Source organism: Aulonocara sp. 'chitande type north' Nkhata Bay, linkage group LG20 (assembly GCF_057382095.1).
Source record: "Aulonocara sp. 'chitande type north' Nkhata Bay isolate Kocher_YH1m ecotype deep benthic linkage group LG20, A_spYH_male_GT1.1, whole genome shotgun sequence".
Taxonomy (NCBI): Eukaryota; Metazoa; Chordata; class Actinopteri; order Cichliformes; family Cichlidae; genus Aulonocara; species Aulonocara sp. 'chitande type north' Nkhata Bay.
Window position 1 is genome coordinate 6,155,140 of NC_141363.1, and position 18,304 is coordinate 6,173,443.

Consider the following 18,304-nt stretch of genomic DNA (forward strand, 5'->3'; position numbering starts at 1 on the left):
TATGCTGCTTCTGAAAACGTGTGATTTTTGCTTCTGTGCATTTGACTGAGAACTGATTGAAGATTTGTTGAAGGATTGTTGACTTAAGCATAAACCGCTGAAAACTATAGGCTGTTCACGTACCCCTTTACAAGCTGAGAGCTTTGTGGTTGACTGAATTACTATTCTGCTACTGTATACTTATGGTCTTTAAGTCATTTTTAGACTGCAATCAAGTTACTTTCAGAACACGAGGCTCTCTTTTTCTTTCCATTTCATGCATTACTCTTGTTAGTCTTGTTACTTTTGTAAATTCAAAGACTGCGTTCGTGCATTTTAATTCCACCAGTGGACAAAGAAGGCAGATTGCTTTGATAATTCCCGCTGCTTTAAATGGGAATTGTGAAATGACAATTAGTCTGGTGCCTTTGCAGCCAACAAAAAGCAAACCCTTGATAAAAGCTGTTTGTGCACTTGTATGGTGCCTGTTGTTGGTCACAGCTGGAGGCCACCACTTACAGGGTGCAAAGAGAGATTATGAGAGAGATTATGACTGTGATTTCTAGCTGGTGTAAGAGGCACAACTTTGAGAAAGTCTGTTTGTATAAATGGCTTTGATAACCATCCAAGTGATTCTTCAAGCAGCTAAACCAGGTGAATTATGTCTACAAGAATTAACTCATTCCTTGTAACATCACTCTTTTCTTGTCATTTGCATAAGATATTTTCTTTTAATCAGCCAGACGCTTTTCTGAAAAAAACACCTAGGTGTTTTCGTGCATTTAACAGCACAAGTACAAAGACACTTATCAACTCCAAATGCTTCAAAATGGAATGTTTTAGAGCACTTTTCGGTCCTTTCAGCTCTAGATAATGGAAACTTCGATTGATACCAAGAGGTTGCTGCCCTGTGATGCCTCTGTTGCCAGGCTCTCTCATTGGCTTTCTCCCCCCGCTGCGCAGATGTTTACAAAGAGACATCACCAGCTCACATTAAAGGGTTCAAGTTGTCCCCTCAGGCTGTTGCTATGGAAATAACCCTGCTACGGTCGCTCATTCATGTTTGATTAATTGTTTTTTTCCTTTCTGTGCTGTTGCCTCTACAAAGACCTCATCATGGGAACATATCATCTCGAAAACAAACAATAGGAAAAGATGAATATGTTCAAATCTGCTCTATTTGGACTTGCAGATGCACTCTCTTCCTGCTTTGACATGGCATTAGCATTGTATTAACACTGATAAAGCTCGCTTGTGAAGCCACGCAATCATACAGATATATTTTTTATTTCGTTCCCCAGACTTACCTGGACAGAAGATAAGCTTTTTTTTCTTTTGCCTTTTTCTCCTCTTAAATTGCACTGTGTAGCGCTGAGATACAGCAACCCACTGGGGCCAATTAGGATGCCAGCAGAGCCAGGAAGTGCATAGCAGATGCTTTTGCCACTATTTATTAAAATCCAATCTGCGGGGGCCCCTCCAACAGCTCGTTAAACTACCGTTAATCTAATTAGCTCTCACTTGCCACTGTTTTCACCACATTACCAAATACAAGGGCCTCGACTTTGCAATTTAGGCTGATTAAGTAGGTCCAGTGCTGTTAGGCAGAGCTTGTAGGGAGGAGCTTCTCAGAGCTGTCAGTCATTCTCCCGAGTCAGATAAATCATGCAGCTTAGTTCAGCAATGGCTTTGGATTTAAAGTATCAGCAATAGGAATGTTAGTTGAAATCAAATCCACATTGCAGCCCAAAACTGTAGAAATACTCCATCATAATGACCCTGTGTATTTGTAATGGCATGGTACCAAAACTGGATACAAATTCCATAATGGCTTCTTTATGTATATATAGATATATGTATATATCTATATATCAGGTCTATACGATTCTGCTAACATCCTTTCATGTCTCCTAGATCAAGATCACGAATGTGCACTTCCAGTTCATTATTGTTTAGGCCAGGCTGTATTTTTTATTTGATGAGTGCTGCTCTCTGGACGAGTGCCTGGTTCCACTCAGAGATCTTTGCAGCGGCTTTGACATGCAGTCCTGCTTATTGCTTACAGATGGGCAGTCTGACATAGAGCTGTAATTGCTTCCAGATGAGGAGGGCACTGCATATATTTTAAGACATATTTTAACCTATCAAGTCTTCATCCTGAGCTGGATGTGGGGAATACAGAGAAACCAAGCTAACATGGCGTTTGGTAGCGTAAGATAAGAGGAATTTGTGTTAACCTGTATCCAAAGTTGACTATGACATGTTGTGTATCATTCAACCTGTGTGGGGAAAAAAAAGTTTAACGATCATCTGGAATTTTGGATGCCAGTCCTGGTATTTACAGTCACTTTTAATTTAAAGAGGACTGACGCGTTCAGATGTGTTTACATTCTCATGTAGCCTGCCAGCATTTTCTGAGACAACGGGCCTGACTGCATCATGTGCAGGTGCACTTTCAAATGATAGCTGAAAATGATATCTAAATAATGACTAAGAGCATGTTATAAAATAAAAAAAAACAAAAAAACAGCAAAATTACAGAAACTTAACAAAGACTTGCTTATGTTTTACGTACATTTTACACAATTGCTGTTACAGATGTTTGGCACAATAGATTTTTGTACTTCTACAGCACCTATAAGAGCTCATTTTTGTCTTATTGCCCTGAGTTCCAGCTTGTGGTGAAAATTACAGGAAAAGAAATTATATATAGCATCTTGAAATCGCATTATTCTCACTGCTGGTGCTTTAACTGTGACTATTTATCTATTTATTAACCCAGAAAGGCTTAAGTGTCTGCAACCGCCACACTAAGCTGTGCAGCTCTTCACTGAGCTACTGTGAAGAGGTCCGCGTTTGTTTTGCTGAAAGATGTATTCCACTGTAGTGCAATCTAAATATATTATTGAATTTCCTTCATTGTTTATTAAATTTAAGGCTGTGGTTATTAACAGTGGATCCTACAAGCACTTGTGTGTAATAGTGGTCGGTCATGGTAATGAACTCAATGAGAATTATCTACACATTCTACTCCCATCAGGTCTGTGAATCATATTTCAGGTGTTTTCCAAAACAAACAATCAAAAAAAACAATAAACACACATTTCCTACACAAAACCAAAAGCCAGACATTCAAGGTTAGCCAATAAAGAGCCAGTTAGCAGTTGGTGAGGAGCCAAACTGAGAGGAAAACAAGGAAATGTTGGATTGAAATTCATCAGATGGACATTAGAGCAACACCAGTAATGAAAAATGTTGCTGTGCCACATTTCCTGTAAGTGTGAAAGAGGAAAGCGGTTTGCTTCAGACTCGCTGTGTTTACAGCTTGTGTCCGCTGCCCCCATGTGATCAAAAAAAAGAAAAAAAATAGTTAGTGCAGGTTGAAGAACGAACCGTTGGGTTTAATCTGCTATTACTCTGCAATCACCACTTTGAACAACAGTCACAGACAGTTTACGCAAATTGCATCTGCAATCGCTTCATCATTTGCTACTTCCCTGTGTATCAAAAACGCAGCAGTTGATTGTACAATGAAAAGTGAATTGGGGATTGCAGCCATTTATATGTCATCGTTCTGCATCATCACTGAGAAGTGTAGAGCGTAAGTGTTGGAGAACCTTTAAAATACGACAGAAAGTAGTGCGCGCATCAGGGATGTCGCATTTCTTTCCATTGTGGGAATTTGTGATGCAGATAGGTGAAGAAACAGTTTACGTTCAGATTTCCAGTAAATAGCCACATCCTCAGTTTTTCTTCATCCGGCACTTCTTGCCTCTTTCAAAGTGTACTTTATTCTGGAGATAACATTAAGGTGCTAATCTGTATCGGGAAAACAATGTTAGATGATTTGTTATTGAGACGTCGGCTTGTTAAATCTGCTTTTACAGTCCTCGGCCAAAGCTTATTTCACTACCGGCTTTCGATTGATGTTCTTAAACTGCAGATTTAAAAACCCTCTCATAGTCTGTTGCTCATTCTCCGGGCCACTGCACACTCACTGCAAAAAAAAAGCATGTAAAAATAGGTTTTTATCTTCTTCTTCTTTGAGCTACTGTGTAGATCAAACTGTGTAACACACTCAAAACCAATAGCGTTTGTGTGTGTGTGTGTGCATCTATGAAACAAGGTGTGTAGATTTTGCAAGTGCATGGCATTCATTTTGATTTAGCGCTGTGCCCAGTATTTGCTTTTGTGTAACAGTCATCATTGTATCACCTTAGAGTAGTTCCTGTTTGTTTTTATGGCCTTTCAAAGCTGATACATTATGCAGCACTCTCCACTTTGCTGTTCACTGTATATGATAATGACTATGATAAGAAGACTGTGATTGGAGAAAGACTTTTATACACTCTCATGCTATTATCGGATTTTATTGTCTAATTTTCATCTGTCTTAAGCTTTGTCAGTCACCGCGCGTGCACACAGTCCTCGTTGCGAGTCCTCTTCTTTCTATATCTTTCCACTCCTGTTTTCTTTAGATCGACTCTTCTTTTCTTTTGCATCTCACTTTCTTCACTATTCCCCAAATCCACCTCCACCCCTCTCTCTCTCTCTTTGCTGTTTTGATAGTGACGCAGTTACCAGGCTGTCAATTCTAATCTTGTCTTGCCAGTGCAGTGCTGTCCATTCAGAATCACAGCTACCCTCCTTTTCCTTATCTCTCTCTCTTCACCTACCACCCCTTCCATCTCTCTCTCTCTCTCTCTCTCTTTCCATCACTATCTCTCTCGCTCTCTCTCTCCATCACTATCTCTCTCGCTCTCAGACAACAGAAATGCTGATGGGATGAGCAAGCTAAGGCTGACTCTATAGTTCAATCTTTTCCTGGTAAACTAGAAAGCTGTGTTGGAAATAAATTTAGTCTCTGTTGCTGTGTACAGGACACGATGTTTTTTACCTAAGACATCCGCGTGCTGTTTCTGGTCGACCCCCTAATTGCAGTCTTTAAAAGCTTTTTTACCATCAGTGTATGTCTGCTCTGTGAATGTGCATTGTGTCCTCTTGCATGGAGAAAATTGGCAGGCAATTACTTAACTTTAAAAAAATGTTATTAAACGCACTCATCAGCCAATCTGTTAGGTACACCCTGCAGGTTGAACTTCCCTTTGCCTTCAGAGCTACTTTTATTCTTTATCCCAAGGGTGCTCTGTTGGATTGAAATCTGGTGACTGCGATGGCCTCTTGAGTGCAGTGAATTCACTGTCATGATCAACAAACCAGTTTTGTGACATTGTCCATTATCCTGCTGGAAGCAGCCATCAGAAGATGGGTACACTGTGGTCATAAAGGGAAGAACATAGTCAGCAACAATACTTGACAGTGACATTTAGGTGATGCTCAGCTGATATTAAGAGGCCCAGAGCATGCTGAGACAACCCTAACACCACCACCACCACCATACTGAACTGTTGATACAAGACAGAAATTAAGACTCGTCAGTGTCTTCCAGTCTTCTGCTGTCCAGGTTTGGTCTCGTCTGCTTCAAGATTCCATGCGTTGTGCTTTCAGAGATTCTGCATGCCTTGGTTGCGAAGAGTGCTTGTTTTGAATTATCAGCTTGAAGCAGTCTGGCCGTTCTCCTCCAACCTCTGACATCAACGAGGCATTTTCGCCCACCGGATATTTTTTTGGACTATTTACCGTAAACGTTAGAGATGGTTGTGTGGGAAAATCCCAGTAGATCAACAGTTTCTGAAATACTTAAATAAACCTGTCTGGTCTGGCCTGTCTGTAATGTGAATGCAGGATCTTATATGTAAATGCCAAAGACATCATGGTAAATTGTTACAGGTGGATTTGCTTTGGTACTTTTTTCCACAGTTTGTTATTTACACGTTTTACATTTTTATGTACAATTAGAAGATAAGCCAAAGGAGACCTCTGCACTGCTGCAGTGAATTTAACTGTTGTGGCTGCACTGAATCCATCCAGCACTGTAAATGTGAATACTTATTAAACAAGAAGGCCTGTGTTTAAACTAAAGTTACAGCTTCAGATTGTGAGGGGCTGAGTTTTCCCTCTCATTTCCCTTTGTGTTTCAAAATGATAAAAGATAAAAATGATGGCTAAATAAATTGGCAAATAACATGGCATCATATGTTAAGCTAGCTTTAGCACAATAACAGTGATGCAAGACAAGAAATAAATATCAGTCACGTTAAAATCTGTCTGTTGTAAGCATATAATAAAAAGAGTTTCAAGTTTTGACATTTTGCATAGAGAGTCCATCTCGCAAGAGCACAAGATACCAGTCTTCTCAGTAGCAGTATCAGAAAATAGACCAGAATGCACTGGAGCCACGAGATGTTGCATTATGAATAAGGGATGTGACTGTCTCTTTTTCTCAACTGACAACAACAGCTGTCATAATCATTACTGTTCACTGCACCTGCACGAGAGAACCCGGCAAAATAAGCTTGATATTGTGTAGTTGGCTGTGTGGTGGGTAAGTGTTTATCCAGCGTCGATAGTTTGTAGGGCCAGAAAGAAAAAACTATAGTGATGAATATGGCTGCGATCACTTTTTCACTTTCTCATTTGAAAGATATTTCGTTTTACAGAAGACTGTGTCGGTTAATGAGACTGGTCTTCTTAAATATAAAGTCAAAGCTGTGGAGTTTTCTCTTAATAGGTGTTCAGGGCTCGAGTGTGAGGAAACCAGGCAGAGCGCATTAAAACAAAAAGATTATTTAGCAGGCAAAATGACAGGCCAGTGGGCCTAGTTTAATATTCTAATACAAAGTGTTTCTCTGTGGTACTTTGTTAAGGAAGAAAAAAGATCCGATGTTAAATTGCCTTTTTTGCAGAGAAGTTTACATTAAGTTGTTTTTTTTAATACATATATATTTATATATAAAGGTAATCTCATAAATGAAGGAAACCACTTTCACAATTAGATTTAGATGAAACATGCTGAAGAAAGATGAGAACAAATTAATCATCTGAGGGGGTGATTTTTTTTTTCCTGCTTATTTTTCTGGGAGAAAATTATTAATACTGTGCAGAGTGCGCAGTTTTCACTTACTGTTGTCTCTTTAGAAGTATGTGAGCCATCTTTATTAATCTTTCAGAGTCACTGTCAGCTTTTTACTGTATATACTTGAGCTGAGAACATGAATCTCTGATTATAAAACGTGGAAATAAAGAAAGAAATGAAAGAATACGCCCTTTATTCTCCTGGTTGATTGCATTCTGCTGTGGGCTGTTGTGTGTCATCATTCTTTCCTCTGTATGAATACATGTGAATTTTCCTGGCGATTATTTAGCCTTCTTCTTCTTCTTTTTTATGTTTTGTCATTCCATTAGCTCTACCTTCAGTTTATTCTATTTTCACTTCAAAGGCTTGGGTGGAACAGATGTCGTTTCAAATGCCTGTCTTCTGCCTCATTGCCTAAAAGTGAGGGATGATTATTTTTTAATGAAACTGCACACACTCGCACGGGGGGAAAAAAAGAATATTACCTGTAAGCTGTGAAATAGACAAGCAATACTTTCACATCATCCTGAATGGGGAACATTCATTCATTTCACACCACAAAGGCCATTTTGAAGTTTTCCTTAGCTGCCAAATGTGCTTCTGGACCTTGAATTTTGATTAGTTAATTTCATGCTGTGTGGAATACAGTATGTTGTTTGGCCTCGCTAAAAACAATGCAGTTTTCAAAGGCAGTCGTTTCTTGTTTTCCAATCGACGGTGAAAGGGGAAAACACGGCCTTTGCTTAATCTAGTGATAAGTATGCACTGAATGGAAATGAACGTCTTTAAATGTCCTAAAGTTGCTGTTCGATACTCACGCGGGGACAAATCTTTTTTCACGGTTTGCACCCACACTGAGCTTTACCACTGAACCCCCTGGATGAGTGGATTATGAAAGCAAACATTCAAAGATGGTTAGAAGTTTTTTTAAAAATGCAACATGATTAAACAGGAACTTGGCCTTGGAGATGATGCGCGTTTGCCAAAATAGAGAAGAATTCGCTGTCACTTCCCTCAGAGCTCTTAACAACGTTTGAGTAACTCGGCGTAACCCGACAACCGCAACGAGTGCACATCAGCATCTTTCATTTGACTTAATACCAATGTATATCATCATATATTCCGCATGTCATTATTTCTATGATATGGATGGAAATTAGATTGTTTTTTTTCTGCCTTTATAGCAACCAGGAAATCAGGTTAACTGATGTTTCACTGCTACTAATGGCAACATCAAGCCATCACTTTTTCTTCACCGTCTCTCTCTCCCTCTCTCTCCTGGCTCCCTCTCCCGTCTCCGTTCATCTCCGTAAAGAAGGCAATTTCCATATAGAATCACATCCAGCATCAGGTGACCTGGATTTGACTCCCAGTCAAAGCCCTGCATGGAAAATGAGAATGTATTCATGTGTATTGGATCAAGTACATCACACAGATGTGAACAGTTTTGCCTCCTGAAAATGTCGAGAGATTGCAGTGTATTATTGTTGACAAACTGGGTGTGTGGAAAATTCCCTCTCTGCTGGTTTCCTGAAAACATGCCATTATTTCTGGTACACTTGAAAGAAGAATTTTTTTAAAAAAGGAGGAAAAAAGGAAAATATAAAATATCTATTAATTCTGCAGCCATTAATTTAAGCAACTAGTGACATTTTGCAAACTTACTGGGAAATGTCCCTATAACCCAAACCTGCTTAAATTAAACTGGAACTGAGATTACTGTATTTATCACATAGCTGCATTTAAATCTAAAATCCTGAAGGCACCACAAACAAGGCAAGAGGTCAAGTTCAGTGAGTTTAGTGGAGGTGTAGATGTCTGCCTTCCTCCACCTGTCAGTCAAAGTGAACACACCCTGAACTTTACACCTTAACGTTCACAAGGTTGAGTGGAACTGTAAATCCTCCCACTCAGCTAAGTGGCTAATTAGCTATAGAGACCAAAACCATCTTTTTATAGCTGTTTACCCCTTAGAGGTAAAAAGCTGATGTGGTGTTGTCGTCACACTATTAGGTAGGCTGGCATCCGGGTTGCCAGACAGGCAAAAGGTTCGACTTAATAGTTCAAGAAGGAAGTCATGTGGGATTTTCACATTTATATCAGTAGGTATCACTGGCAGTATTTTATTTATGCTGAAAAGTAAATAACACAGGAATCTAACCAGCTATTTTTTTTTCACATATCCAATTTGGGGTCACTTCAGCTGTCATAGGGTGAAAAGCAGGGTACACCCTGAGCAAGTCACCAGTCTGTTGCAGGGTTAACACAAAGAGATGCTCATATTCACAGCTATGGCCAATCTAGAATTGTTCATTAGCCTAACCCATGCCTACCTGGAGAGAAGACATGCAACGCCCACACAGAAAGGCCCCAGCTGGTCGGTGGATCCAAATCCAGGACCATGCTGTGAGGCAACAGTGCTGCTAAGCACCTGACTGTGCTTCCCACAAGAATCTGTGGGACAGTTTGGACACTAAAAGTACCGCCGTTTTTTGCACGTTTTGGTTGCTACTGAAATTTAGTCCAACTTTCTCTAAAATTGTGCAAAATTGTATGTTTGTGCATAACCTACATATACTGTACATGATGCCCTGGAAAAACTAGAGTATCTTGTCCAACCAATGCATCGGGCACATAAAACTTCTTTCTGCGGTAGCTGATATTATGAAGTGATTTATGACGGTTTCCTTGTCTCTCTTTCTCCCCATCCATTTCTTCTGTCTTCAGATAAGCAGTGAGAAGCGACCCTCAGCAGAAATGATGAAGCCCAAACCCAAACCTCAAAAGAAGAAGAAGAAGAAGGACCCCAACGAGCCACAGAAACCCGTGTCTGCATATGCGCTCTTCTTCAGAGACACCCAAGCAGCCATCAAGGGCCAAAACCCAAATGCTACCTTCGGGGACGTGTCCAAGATCGTGGCCTCCATGTGGGACAGCCTAGGCGAAGAACAGAAGCAGGTAAAAACTATTTCGTGTAGGTGCAGAAGGTTTAAAACAACATGCTGTGCAAAAGTCTAGGCACCAAAATGAGCTTTCCAGATGGGAGCACGCACAGTGTGCAATGACGCAAACACGCGTACACATTTTGATTGCGGTCGCTCCAGTAGATGGCGCATGTGCTGCAGCAGAGGCAGGCAGCCTTTCGTTGGCATTATCTGCCGTGTAATTACCAGAACATTGCTGTGAGATACAGCTCACCTTAATGAGCTAGTTCTTCTCTTTCCAAAGATAATCCATCCGTTTATCCCCACTCCCCTGACTCTCATTAAAATGATTTTCTTTCTAAATTTAATTCTACCAAAGGGAAGGAAGCGGAGGGAGGGGGAGTGTTCTCTGCAACAACAGCCATAAAACAGTCTGAGACTAACAAAGTAGGACATTTTATAGGCAGGAAATGGTCAGTATGGGAAAAATATAAACATGCTTGGGGAGATTTAAAGAGTCTAGGACTGATAATGTTATGCAGGAGGTAAATACACACATACTCACGCGCTCGCGCACCTCTGCAAAAGCAAGCAATCACATGTGAATGTGATTACTATCAAAGCCATCTATCTTAGCAGTGTAGTGTCCATAGAAAGTGAAAACGGCTTTTCCAGAAATAAAACAGAAAAATTGAAACTCATCTTTGCCAAAAAAAAAACTCCCACAAAGCGCTAGGCCAAGGTAGTGTCCCATTTCCTCTGTCCCACCAGCCTCCACAATATGTATCTTCATTGGCCCTCTGACAAGCTGGAATGTGTGAAGTTCTCATTTCCACTCTCTTTATTTATATCTCTCGCCTTCTATTTTGATCCTGCCTAGAATACAGAATTAGTGAGCTCCCTCCACTATCGACTCATCCTTGGATTGAGCTGAAGGGCATCTTGGCTATCCAGGAGGAGCAATCTATTGTTTTTTTTTCTCTATTCGACATGATCTCTAGTTTCAGTTCAGCAGTAATAGGTGGGAAGTAATACTGATGACAGATATAGACGGCCATCACTTTATTTTTCGTGGGTTTTCACCTGCAAGAGAAATCGCAGTTGTTAACTGTTAATTAAATCGTCTGTTTCATGGGATGAACAAAGTGTAATTTTAGGAAAGGATGTAAAAGAGTTCAGACAGGGCTCTGCAAAGCTCCTGTGTAGCTTCTAGACTAGCTTAGTGCTTTACCAGTGTACATCAATCACATAAAAAGATTTCAAGTTCCTGCATTGTGGCTTGTTCTCAGAAAACTTTTAAGATTATTAAAGTTTCAGGTCCTTTGCTGAATGAATAGACGTGTTTGTGCAAAACATTTAGAAAAGTATCATTTTGATATCAGTAAATGTGTTCATACCGGCTCCAGTACTGCAACAACAGTACAGTATATAAACACATTTTTTTCCTACTAAGAAGGATTTTTCTCTATCTTTTCTTTTTGTTTTGCATAATAGACATCATTTTGCCTCATTTTGCCTCATAGCCCTTATAGTTAATAGCACCATTTTCCATCATGGTGTTGCATCCTACACAGACACTCATCATTACATATATATATATATATATATATATATATATATACACACCTATATATGCTGGCAGAAAATACCTGTATAACAGCACACACGCAGAGGTCCATGTGCGCTCACAAACTCACATTCTTCATGCAAACACACTTCAGTCTGTTGGAAAACACATGACATCAGAGGCTTGTACATCCCTCTGACAATATGAAAGGCAGTTTCAAACAAAACTCACATCGTAATGTGCCAAATGACAACAACCATTCTGGTTTATCACTAATGTACTGATAGTGTTATTGTGGAGCTAAAGGGACAGAGAGAGAGAAGTTCCAGTTCATTTCTCTAGGTGGATTGGAATGGAAATGATGTGTCGCTACAATAGAGAGAGACACATTGAGATGAGGGAGTATTAGTGCTGTGATGAGGAAATAGAGGTGTTCTGTACCATTGGCTCTGATGGAAAGGGAAACATTAAGCATCTTTTTATGTGTATGTGTGTGTATGTTTGTGTGTGCGTGCATGTTCATGTGCGCAGGATGTGTTTAAGAGAGTGTTAGAGTTTGCCTTTAAAAAAAAAGTCGTGTGTGTGTGTTTATTGACAGATGTGTGTGTCTGTGTGTGTCTGCACGTTTATGAGCGAGTCAAACTCTGCTCTCACCTGAAGCCTCTTGTTTTGATTTTATTTCTTCACAGGGGTACAAGAGGAAAACCGAGGCGGCTAAGAAAGAGTACCTGAAAGCCTTGGCCGCGTACCGAGCCAGTCTGGTTTCCAAGGTAACGCTTATGACACACAGGCCCTGGCTAAGACTGATGATGGATTGGATGTAAAATACTTGCTAATGGGCTGGGAGGACCTTCTTTCGCATGAGCTGGTGGTGGTGAAAAAGAGTGTGGTTTGGGGGGGGGGGGGGGCATGTGATGCTCAAAGTACAGGCCCTATTTGGAACAATACTTGATTTCCATAGGGTGCACAGTGGGGGTAGGGGTTTGTAGTTGGTATGGTGATATAGGGTGAAGGGTTGGGGGAGGGGTCGGCCAGTCAAAGCACACATCCATAATGGCCATAATGTGTATGCGGCTTAGAGAAGACAATATAATAACTCTCTTATGCGCTATGTGGGCTATCAGATACTCTGTACTGTATGTATCTTTGGAAATAAGCAATCATTAATTTACCTGTGTCCTGCATTAGTTCCTCCTCTCGTCATCTAGAGCTGGAAGCACATCCAAATCAGCAGAGGCATTTGTGGGCTTTGCTGCTATTCCCACCTCTGACACTTTCCCGCTAATTCAGATCTATGACATCCTTTTTGCCCCATGAATGATGCCGGTTTGTATAAACCAGCAACGCAGCACAGAGAATAACGAAAGGCAAGGAGGAGGGCTGCGAATTGCATTGTTTAGTGCCGTCTTGTATTAACAACACACAATGTAGTGTGGTGAAGATTCCTTTTGTCATTCCATTTGTTCTGCAGGCAAACAGTCTCATTTCTCTGCCTGGGGTCCTGCATATATGTATGTGTGTGTGTGCACGTGTGTGTGTGGGTGTGTGTGTCCCACTCCTTTTCCCATCTATCTGTCAAGGTGTGTATTGATCATTACCTCGGCCCCTTGCTCTATTCATACAAATGGGCTCCATTACCTTCTAATCAACACTGATGGCTGGAGATGAGCAATCTGACAGCTCATCACAGGAGCCTGGAGAGGGTGGGGTGAAGATAGAGGTGGGGTGTTTTACGGGTGTTGCTCCTGCTCAGTGTGGTACTGTCCAGCCTGGGAAAGGTCAAATTCAGAGGGGTTTTTTGGTGAAGTTTACGATTTTTTTGTTTTTAATCTGTACAATCTTTGCCCATCTGTCAGCTCCTCTACATGGGTGTAGAGGTGACAACTGTCGCATGCTTAAAAGAAAAATCCAGCAGGGGTTTATTCTCATATTTTGCGCATTATGAATATTGATATAGATTATATTTTACGCACAGCCTGGAGCCTCGTAGAGATTTAGTAAACAAATCCTCAGTCAATAAAGAAAGTAATTTGTGCAAGGGTGCAAGCTTTCCACAAATAATTCAGCAGTAAATGTAACGCTTTAGGAGATAGCCTGTTTAGGTTCTAATTAGATGAAAAAGCCTACATGCTTAATAAGAAAGCTAGCTCAGCTTTGCATAAATACTAGATCAGGGGAAACAGCTGCATGGATCTGTTGATTTTTCTCATCGAAATTTTAGAAAGAAAGCAAAGAAGCAAAGATCTCAAACTATTGCTTTAAAAAATAATTCTCTGTAAGTCCAACAAAAATGTATGATGGAAAATAGCAGGATATCCCTGTGGCTGTGATAGGAAACAGATACGACCTGGTTTGCTTGCTGGCACTTTCCTGTAGCATAACAATGCGTGCAGTTTAAAAAAAATAAAACCTATTCAACAATACAGAGCATGACGGGGAAAAAAAGTTTCTCTTTAAAAGGAATGAGGGAGACGTGTTATTATCAGATGAATATTGGCTGATGAGTGCAGTGTCCTTAATGGGCCCTTTCTTGTCTTAATATGATGTATTTTCATCCACAGACATACAATGACCCTGAACCAAAAAGTGCCCAGCAGACCAGCCAGTCCTCCCACATGATGCCCCCCAAGCAGCCTCTGTACAGCGTGCCCCCTCAGCCCTCCTCACCGTACCTGGGCCCGCCGGGCTCCTTTCCCCTGTCAGACCTCCAGAGCTACGGCGGGCCACCCCGCCACACACTGGCGCAGACCCTCGGCCAGTCCCAGATGCTCCCACCCAGCATGAGTGCCTCTCCCCCAGCACCCTTCCAAATCAGCCCACCTCTGCATCCGCACGCTCAGCTCTCCCTGCATCAGAGCTCCCTGCTCAACCAGCCAATCCGAATGCAGCAGTCGCAACCAATCATCTCGCACCAAATGGGGCTCCAGGCACCTCTGCATTCCCCTCCTCTCAGCCAACAGGTTGGTCTAGCTGTTATTAAAATTCACTATGCATGCTTCTTCTACAGATGATCAACAACACACATGCTAGCAGACATCATGAGCTACTTTCAGCTTCTCGATTGTTGGGTCGCCACTCGAGTAGCTCTGCATGTTTCATTTGGCAGATATTTTCCACCAGATGCCCATTCCTTATATAACCCCAAAGGGATTTGTGTTTCCTCTAGACTCACTTCACATACAAATATACAAATATCATCACCTTTATTTACTTCCTAATTAGCTTCCATAGATATTCAGCGTCTAATGCTTCTCCCGTTGTGATTTAATGTAAAATCAACAACAGTTATTCATCGGTTACTGCTGTTTTCTAAAGAGGAAAAACTTCCAGTAAAGCCTCGCTCTCTAATAAAGAGTTCTCAATTCCTCTTTTAACGCATAAAAGACCCATTTAGTCTCAATCAAACTGTTTTCTCTTTTCCCTCTGAGTCCATAATGTTTCCATTCCAGCAGCAGGGTGTCTTGCCAAACTAAGAAGGGTGATTTCGTCAATGCAATGGGGCCAAATGTGAATGCGTAACAACTCATATAGACCAGTGGCAACATTTAGCCTTATCATGGCTCAGCAAACTCTGATGGCTGGCCATCATAAAGCTGAAGTCGTGTAACATCCTGTGCTCATCTCGCCTCTCCTGCTATCTGCAGGGTTTCTCCCATATTCAAGCTGATTACCAGAACAGTGTTGGGGGCTCACAGTCTCCCGGGGCCCCCAATCCAGTGCACGGCCAGAACCCCGACTGGGATAGCGAGTACTGCAACAGGGACTGCGGACCCAACCATTGCAGGTGAGCTCTTTGCACCGCTTACAATATTATGCTGTTAGTATATTAGTTCTTTCCTTACGGGAATTACAGAGTCAGACACACACACACACAAAAAGCTCTGTCCCTCTGTGAGTGCAATCCAAGACATTTGATTGTTGAGAATACTAAGCAGCTGTCTGACAGTTACTCATTTTCCAAATGAGTTACTCTAAACCACTTCACTTTCACACTCAGAGACTCAGACAGTATTAATCATAAACTGCAATTTCCCTGCTAAAGCAAAGCATCTCCTTGAAATTGAAATGAGTAATGCAGCAGTAGAACAATGCTATTACCAAGCTTGGAAAAAAGTGTGACATCCAATTAAGTTTCCCCGTGTTTCGCTCGGCACACGTTGCCTTATTGAATCAAGATATCCGAGCAGGCACGAGAAGAATGTTTTGTCTCACACCTGAAACGCTGCGTTGCTACTTTGAGAGGCAGCTGAGCTGGAAGTGGGCGTCTCCTGTATTTAGAGCTGATTCATCTGGATGTCAAACGGGATCACGCCTAGGTCAAATCATGTTTGACAGTCTTTGAAGTAATATTGGGTGTTTGCTTAAACCTTTACTCTCAGTGTCAAGTCATTGTAGTTTGTAGTTTTGGAGGGAGCTAAGTTGTCTCCAGTATGTCAGTAGAGATAACTGGAGAACAGACTTTGTGTTTGACATTTCAAGTAACAAGTGATCTTCAAATTTTGGCTTCACGCTTATTGATGTGCGCGCTTCATCGTCAGCTTTTATGTTTGTTCTGAAGCCGCTCTCTAATGCCAGTCCCGCCGTGACAAATGTTTAACAATCCTTCAGCATTTTCCCAGTGAAATATAGGATAACACCCCCGTATTCACACGTATATCCAGCCATACATTAACGCTGTTTTTCTTTCTTTCCTCAGCAGCAGCGGCATGGGAGCTCGAGACAAGCCTCTCTACCTCACTTGAAGTTGAAAGACCTCCAAATGTCAGACTCCAGGGAGCTTTCTAACATAACAACAACATCATCGATGTATCTGCTTCTACACCATTTTTTTTTCTCTTTCTCTCTCTCTCTCTTTTTTTTTCCTGATGGATTTCAAAAATCCCAAAGACTGCTACAGTAACTTCACCTATTTGCCAAGCACTTAGATCGGCCAGAAGCCCGAGGCACTTCTCTTGCTTTTTTTTTTCCTTATCAGTGAACTTTCCATTTTTTGAGGGGGCAGTGAGTTTTAAGCTCATGCCAACATACTGGAAATGAAGACCAAAAAAAAAAAAGAAAAGAAAAAGAAAGAAAAAAAACATCTTCTCATTTTGTCTAGATTTTTTTAAAAAAGATGATTCCACTCCTCTTTGCTCCATTACGCTGTTTGCCATGGACTGCCCTTGTTTTGGGGAGTTAAAATGCTCAAAGCATACTCCAAGTGTAGGGTCTTGGGTAGAAAAGCTAACGCAGGAAAATAGAATATAGTCACCCCATCGGGGTGGATGTTCTTCGGGACAGACTGAAACACCCGAAGTGAGTGAAAGCAAAGCGACATTTAAAATGAAGGTATAGTCACAAACGCATTTGTAAATCATCCTTGCCCTCAGTAGAGGACTTCATCCTTTCCTTTATTTATCACAGCGTGATTGTAAATATCACCAAAATGGATTCCTCTTATGTGTGTATTTAGCTGCAGTCCCTTGCCTTTTTCTTTTTTCTTTTTTTCCAATTGTTTTTTTTTTCTGTGCAGGCGGATTCAGTGAGGGAATACACACACTAAAACTCGTGTTGAAACTGTGTTCACCAGTCTCAAATCTCTCCAAAATAAAGAGGGAAATGCAAAGACTGCAAAATGCTCAATTTCCTCCACAGCTGGCAGAGCTCCGGCAGAGAGTGTCGCACTCTCTTCACATGGCCTCAGGACGCTGCAGAACTGTAGAGGTCAAAGATTGAAACCTCTCCTTTTAGCTCCTCCTACTTACTAGGTCAGTAAAGACCACACCCTCCTCCCCTACACCTGTGACCCCGCCCAGCCACCCCTTAGTCCCAGCACCACTTGTACAGGTGAATAACAAAAAAAAAAAAAAAAGTTGCTAAATGTGAAATGTTACTAAAGGTTAAAAAAGAAAAAAAAACATAACAGTGGGTTTTAAAGTTTTTGACTAGTTTTATTAGGTGTTTTAGAATTGTGTTGAACTCATCTTTATCTTTTTTTTCTGTAAAGAAAAATAATTCTTTAAGATTTTCTTTTTTTTCACTGTAGCAGGATTTTGTTTCAGAGGATTGCTCGTCAGGATAGATATTTTAATTTTGTGTATAAACCTGCCAAACATACTTCTTTTAAAGTTTTAAAGCCAGTGATGAGAGAACCCATTATGTTTTTGTTAAATATCATATGGTCATTCTATTTAATTTGGTTGCAGGTTCCACATCTATTTATAAATGAAATGAAGTAAAATTTTGGCTTATTTTAATCAGGGTGCATTATTATTATTATCATTATTATTATTATTATTATTATTACTATCAATGATCAAACTACATGATTATTAGAATAATATTTTTTCAAAAACTGCTGTTGGTGCTAATGTACCAGCATTAGATTCTTTTTTCTTTTCTTTTTTGTGTCACAATTACTTCTTTTTGTTTTCTTTTGTCTGTAATAAAATGTTTAAAGTGAAAAACAAAACAAAAAAAGGTGTGCGTCTCTGCTTGTTTTTGACTGCATGGCTGTCATTAAGTCTTAACAGATTCATTAGTGTTTTTGATGAGCTCTGCCTGATCGCTACAGCAACCTGTAAACGCAACTTTGCATTCCCCCTGCATGTGTCTGGGGTTAATTAGGAGAATTACCTTTGATGTAGCAGGAGTTGATGTAGCTGCTGTCACATGGCTCATTAGGTGAAAAGTTAAGGCTTGATAGTGTAACTTCATTTAACGTGCTTTTAACCTTTTCGCTGTTTCTATTTTTTCTTCCCCACCCCATAAAATCCAGACTAGATCAATATAAAACACCAAGCAACATTTTTTTCCTGCCCCCTGGCCATGTTTTTTTTTTGCTAAAAGGTGCCATGATGAAACTCAGAGTTGATGCAG

The 18,304-nt window shown here is 40.7% G+C and overlaps 1 protein-coding gene across 5 annotated transcripts in view; it reads left to right on the top strand.

Moving 5' to 3' along the window:
• LOC147304993 (TOX high mobility group box family member 2-like) overlaps positions 1-17,894 on the top strand; it is an 82,824-nt gene extending 64,930 nt beyond the window's left edge. For 4 of the 5 annotated variants that reach the window (XM_086278119.1, XM_086278121.1, XM_086278123.1 and 1 more), the window contains 5 exons: positions 9,683-9,913; positions 12,136-12,216; positions 14,008-14,406; positions 15,091-15,230; positions 16,143-17,894. In XM_086278119.1, coding sequence (XP_086134245.1) covers positions 9,683-9,913; positions 12,136-12,216; positions 14,008-14,406; positions 15,091-15,230; positions 16,143-16,188 — 897 coding nt within the window. In that variant the 3' untranslated portion in view covers positions 16,189-17,894. The remainder of the gene's footprint in view (positions 1-9,682; positions 9,914-12,135; positions 12,217-14,007; positions 14,407-15,090; positions 15,231-16,142) is intronic. The other variant, XM_086278120.1, reaches the window with a different exon arrangement.
• Positions 17,895-18,304: the final 410 nt, after the last annotated feature.